The sequence below is a fragment of the Salvelinus namaycush genome, chromosome 23 (genome assembly GCF_016432855.1).
Source record: "Salvelinus namaycush isolate Seneca chromosome 23, SaNama_1.0, whole genome shotgun sequence".
In the NCBI taxonomy this organism is placed as follows: Eukaryota; Metazoa; Chordata; class Actinopteri; order Salmoniformes; family Salmonidae; genus Salvelinus; species Salvelinus namaycush.
In genome coordinates this window covers 29261605-29267643 of record NC_052329.1, presented here as the reverse complement: position 1 = coordinate 29267643, position 6039 = coordinate 29261605, and the positions used below count along the sequence as shown (strand labels likewise).

The window sequence follows — 6039 nt, the reverse complement described above, 5'->3', positions numbered from 1 at the left end:
CAATAATCACATAATCCATACATGAAAGTGCCGTATGAAACAGTGTTCCGTCAACATAATATAGTCTGAAGATGGTGCGAGTGTGTGAGATGTTCTACACAGTGTTGAGGGAGTGTAGACAGTTGTATGACCCCATGAATGTTTTTTTAAGTATGGTATACTGTATCAATGAATACAGAACCCATAAAACTGAAGTGTATTCTGACCATTCTTTTGAAATGACAAAAACAAGTAAATTGCTTTTTATACAATACAGGTTGAATGATGAGTAAATTACATTTTCATACAGGCATCTTTTTACAGTATAAAAGTTTTTTTTTTTTTTTATAACACTTTGATATACCTCTGACCAATGCTGAATATTTGGTTGCACCTGGGAAAAATATAAACGGGAAAATATATTAAGGTCTTTTCTCACTAGTCTCTTTTCCTCTACTTGACAGTGACATGGTTTACAGTACCACTGTATCTCAGGCAGGTTAGCCATAAATAGAAAAAAATAACTACATTTCACAATGCTTCTCAATAAACCTGAACTCTCAGGTTTACACTCAGGTTTACATGTTCAAAATCACAGCATAGTCTTCTTTAAAAAGATATTCAGATGGTGATTAATAAATGTTGTTGTGATCGTGTAGCCTGTCTGAGTCCTTTACAATGATTAGGTCAAGCTACCAGATCATGACGTTCTATTAAAGCTGAAACGCACCCTGAATCCAAAATTCCTGTGCATTTGTGGAGATCTGAAAGAATTGGATAAGTGTAAGCAATATTATATTGCGACAATTCCACCTGGCGTATCAGAGAGCAGTATGGAGCAACCACCTGTTTACCAATCCAATCCTCTCAGATCTACACAAGAACATAGGATGTAGTGGGGGCTTGAACTTGATTTGGAATTCAGGGGAGGTTACTCTTCACATGTACTTGTGTATTGCTGCATCAAAACAGCAGTCAGACTCCCCTCTCCCTTCCCCATGCAAGTCTGTTGAATTCTGATACTGTTAACAAAGATTGTAGAACAGCACGATCAACAGTTACAGACTAGGAGTATTATGACACATCAAGGCACAGCATCATTATCATTATTATAATGACATGTACTGTTGTCTCATTTATGTAGTCCCTAGAGCTCCTGGTGTTGTAGGCTGGCAGTGATGGAATGGCTGTTTACGTAAGGGGTCGAGTTATCATAAGATCAAGTTATCAGGACTTGGCAAACAGACTGTGTGTGTGTGTCTTTAGGAGTTGCAAAGGACAAGACGGACACAGTAGAATCTAGTTCAGCAGTAGAGTAAGATCACAGAGATGGATCAAGATCTAGTTTCATCTGTGACGGGAACTCAAATTAAGTATGGACTCCTGAGTTGGTGTGTTGTGTCATGGTCTTACTGATTTTAAATTCGGTTTATTCTCCAACATTTTCAATAGAATTTCTTTTAAGCATTTCTTAAATGATTACATCTTTCGCTCACTGATAAACTTAAGTAGATTTGGGCAAATGCCTTCGTGTTCTATTTGAAACATTCCATAAAAACGACCATCTGTTTGAAACTATTGTTATGTCATTTGGCAATATTCCATATAGTGTGTGAAAAAAAAACTATCAAAGACATTTACTGATACACAAAATAGCTCTCACACAAGAGCCTGTAACTAAAACAAGATCTCCATTTGGCAATATAGAAAGGCTTTTGGTTATATACAGTGTGTGTGTGTCTCTCGTCCAGGGCTCCCTTTTTTAATCAGTGGGCAGAAGCAAGTAGAAAAACCAGTGGAGAAAAAATGTCTATTGTAAAGTGAGAGATGTGAGATTTAAAAATAGATATAATGAACGTAACAAAATAAAAAGGCAATTTCCCAACATTGGGAGAGGCGCTAGAAGGAAAGGCCTGAATCTATTGAAGTGTTCCTGCCGAAACAGTCTCCTTATGTCAACGTACGCAAGTCTCCCCTATTAGTTCATGAACTGCGTGTAGCCCTCGGCTCCGGTTACTATAACATCCATCCATATCCTCATGGCCTCCGGGGCAGGGGCCACCATGTAGTAGAGTCTGTCATGAGTCTTCACACAGAAGGTCAACGAGGGATTGGGGCTCTGGGATTGGAGGAGAGAAAGGTCAAAGGTCAGTAATATGGAGCTGACGTATCATTTAATGACTCTGATTTAGCACTCGATGTTAAGGGGTGTGAAAGTGCAGAAGCTACCCATATCCTTTTTGGGGATCATTGGAGGCTAGATCGAATGCAGAATGTGGGCGGAGAGTTTTTTCTACGTGCTACCCTCGGATATTGTCTCTGATTCAACTAAAATAACCAATATCATGCTCTGTCCCTACATATTTTTCCTAAATTATTTGGTCATGATGGTTAGTATAATGGGTGCGCTACAATAATCAAATATCATAAACGACAACCCAAAAACCACAGGCAAGAGTTAGTTGCTACACATTTGCCCATATAGATTTTTTTCAACTGATTGTCTTGTTGCCGGACAGTGGGGCTTCTCCTAGGCCGAGTCACACTTCTGTCTTTTGAACATGTGAAAAGAAAAGTGAGCACTACGCTGCGCTACCACGTATTTACCCACAACACACAGTTAATCAGGGCGTGGCAGGCACACACACCTCTCTTCGAAACTGAGGAGGCAGGAGCTCAGAAAAGTGCTGAAGGAGACAGAGTCAAAACAGGATACAAGAAATACAGCAGGACAGTACACACACACACACACACACACACACACACACACACACACACACACACACACACACACACACACACACACACACACACACACACACACACACACACACACACACACACACACACACACACACAAAACATGACATTATTCTACACACAAACCATAAAACGCATGTGCCCAACGCACATATTTTACAGTTGCACACATGCATTTCTTAGGAGTTCATAAGCTATATACAGTATGTGAAATACAACACTGATATGCACACACGCAAACACACACCTGGACCCTTATTTAGTCTGTTTCAATTGAAGGGACAGATTCAAACACAACCAATTCCACAGAGGAACAGACAAGTGAATTATCACTAAAAAGGCTTGCTTTGGCAAACAACTCCAATGCAGGCACTTCAGACAAATATGAAACTAAGGGGGGGAAATGTGAGGATCCAGAGATGCACTGTTCTGTAATGGCTGTCTTTTTTTGTATTAATCATGCATGATTACGCCCCTGGTGGGTATTCAACTGAAAGTTGCAGAAAGCAATGGAATATGTAGAGCTGACACATCCTTATTCTACATGACAGACAATCCTATCTATTCTACATGACATATTTCTATCTGAACACTGTGTAAACAAACAACCAAACACACACACTGGGGTAAGGAGGGCAGAGAACAAGCAATGGGTGGGTCTGTGAGCTCACAGACAAAAAGTGATACATACATTGGCCAAATTGAGGTTGAAAAATCCTTTCTGTGAAACCAGCCAGTCAAAGAAAAAGAGTGAGAAGAGAAATGAAAGCGTAGAAGAAGCAAAATGTGTATAAAACAAAAGAGCTTCAAGATAAATATTTAATCAGTACAGTGAAAGCGTAAAAAGAAAAAGTGATTAAAAGAGGATTTCATTGTGTTCTGCATAAAGATTGTTTTCCGATTGTTGGGTAGATAACACGGAAAGTACCTTCGTGGCGATACGCAAGTGATCGTAGTAGACCTCTTCAATGGCCTGGAAGTAGATGACTCCTTTCAGTTTGGTCTCGTGCTTGTCTGTAGAGGAGATAAACATCACATTATTATTTTCGATTCCTACAGTACAGTTTCTTTGATGACAGAGGGAGAGAGAGTCATGGAATTTTTGTAGATAAGGACAATCCTTTTCATTGTTTATCACAATTCTATTATTGAGCTCCAACAGTATTTCCTAAGCCAGTGTCATAAAAGGAACATACTGTATCATCATGTCCATTTGAATAATATTGCAGCCAAAAAATATATGTATATTTCAAGTAATTTCTTTGTAGAGAACACAGCTTCCTTTTAGTTTTAAATAGGTTGCAGTGTCTGACTATTGTATTTTAGACTTGGGGCTCTATTCAATCCTCCTTGCAGAAATTCAGCTTTACAGCGTGATTGGAATTTAAAGGCAATATTCCCCCCCTTTAGTGGAGACTGCATTCATAGTAAACGCTGCATGTCGACTCAATCGGAAATTACTTTTAATCTATATTGCGGGATCTGTAACGCTGAAGCATTACAGATTGAACAGAGTCCCTGATTTCTACATTCTTACGGTACAATATTGCAGCTTATTTCATCAACCACTGCAAAAACACAAGAGGAACCGGGGGTAACTTTATGCTTTATGCCTGCTACCAAACCGCTAACCACACATGTGCATTACCCTTGTGTATCCTAATGTTAATCTCCACCGATCTCATTTACACCACCTTTCATAAATACGGTCTACATTGAGGTCAAGGGGTATGAATATGCCATGTACTGTATCTCCCATTGGCTCGATCAGAGCAATAAGAGTACACAAATATGTTTGTATATAAATGGCAGCATTTTCCTTACCAACGTAATAGGAGAAGGTCCTTTTGAGGCGGTCGAAGACAAACCAGCGTTTCTTCCACGACTTGATCTTGCCTCCCATCTTGACCAGGTAACCCTTGCACATCTTGTCTGTGAGGATCACGTGGTGAGAGGTCTCCACGTTGTGGCCGGATGACTCGATGTGGGAGCGCAGGTCAAACTCCTCCTTGCGGATGGGCAGGTAACGAGTCATAGGACGGGCCTGAGGAAAGGAGGAAACAGACGTGTAACCAGTCTTTCGAAAGCCTGTACGACTAACAGAGGATCGGAGAGACAGATCTCAAACTGCATATTATTTTTGATTGGATTTTGTAGGTTGTTGTCGGGCCTGAGGCTCACCTGGGAGAAGTTCTTGCTTCTCATCTTCACCTCCTTGTCCACCAGCTGCTGCCTGTGCACCGTCTCCTCCTGAAGCCTCTTCTCTGCCTCCTCGCGCCGCCTCCTCTCCTCCTCCAGCATCTGCCTACGGGCATGGCTCTCACGCTCCTGGAGAGAAGATCATGAACATAAAGCCCTTTTTACATAAGCAGTTGTCACAAAGTGCTTCACAGATACCCAGCCTAAAACCCCAAAGAGAAAGCAATGCAGAGGTAGAAGAAGAGTGGCTAGGAAAAACTCCCTAGAAGGCAGGGACCTGGGAAGAAACCTAGAGAGAAACCAGGCTCGGAGGGATGGCCAGTCCTCTTCTGGCTGTAAACACTGAAGTAAGACGTTAGTATGGGATCTGATAGGAAGCTAGACATGGTGTGTGAGGTGGTGTCTTACTCTGGATTCTATGAGCCTGGCCTTCTCTAGGTGGGCTTCTTTCAGCATCTTCTCCATCTCCTCGATCTTCAGCGCGTCCATCCCACTGGCACTGCAAACCAGACAGTCAGAGTTACATCTCAACTACCAATGACATCCATCATTCAATATATTTATGGGTAACAGAGTATGAATACTTTTAAGTCCTAAAACTGTGGCCCGTCATGGAAAACCACGCCCAAAATGTATAAAGATCGGCAAGCTTCTTACATAGGAACGAAGAGGATTAAGTAAGTAAGTCCTAAAAACACCTGTCATCACTGGTCATAAAAACAGTAAATTACCATGTGGACACTAACTACCACAAACAGTTATGAACTATCACAGACAGTTATAAAATGGGTCATGACATGTCTATAACTGTTTAGAGGTCCAATGCTCGTATACACTGGAAATGTCCCGTACGGCCAGGTGGTGCCTAGTGGACAGTGAGTGCAAGGTTGTGTTCATTAAGGCATGTGAAGGTCAACATTCTAACACGTTTTGCAACAGAAGACAAATGACTGTTTCTCATTGGACATGTCCAGATAGTAACCGCCCCTCTTCGGACAGTTTTTTTTCTCTCAATTTCCTGCCTACTGAACACAACCCTAATGAGTGCTTGGGCCTGATAATTACATGCAATATTTGATTACCTGTTTAAAGTGGAGAAAC

The 6039-nt window shown here is 41.1% G+C and overlaps 1 protein-coding gene across 1 annotated transcript in view; it reads right to left on the bottom strand.

The window, feature by feature from the left end:
• Positions 1-284: 284 nt before the first annotated feature.
• The window catches only part of LOC120018622 (pleckstrin homology-like domain family B member 1), a 69937-nt gene continuing 64182 nt past the window's right edge, over positions 285-6039 (bottom strand). The window contains exons 15-19 of the mRNA XM_038961827.1: positions 5347-5437; positions 4921-5067; positions 4564-4783; positions 3668-3753; positions 285-2098 (exon numbers count right to left, since the gene is read on the bottom strand). Of these exons, the coding sequence (XP_038817755.1) occupies positions 1958-2098; positions 3668-3753; positions 4564-4783; positions 4921-5067; positions 5347-5437 (685 nt within the window). The 3' untranslated portion in view covers positions 285-1957. The remainder of the gene's footprint in view (positions 2099-3667; positions 3754-4563; positions 4784-4920; positions 5068-5346; positions 5438-6039) is intronic.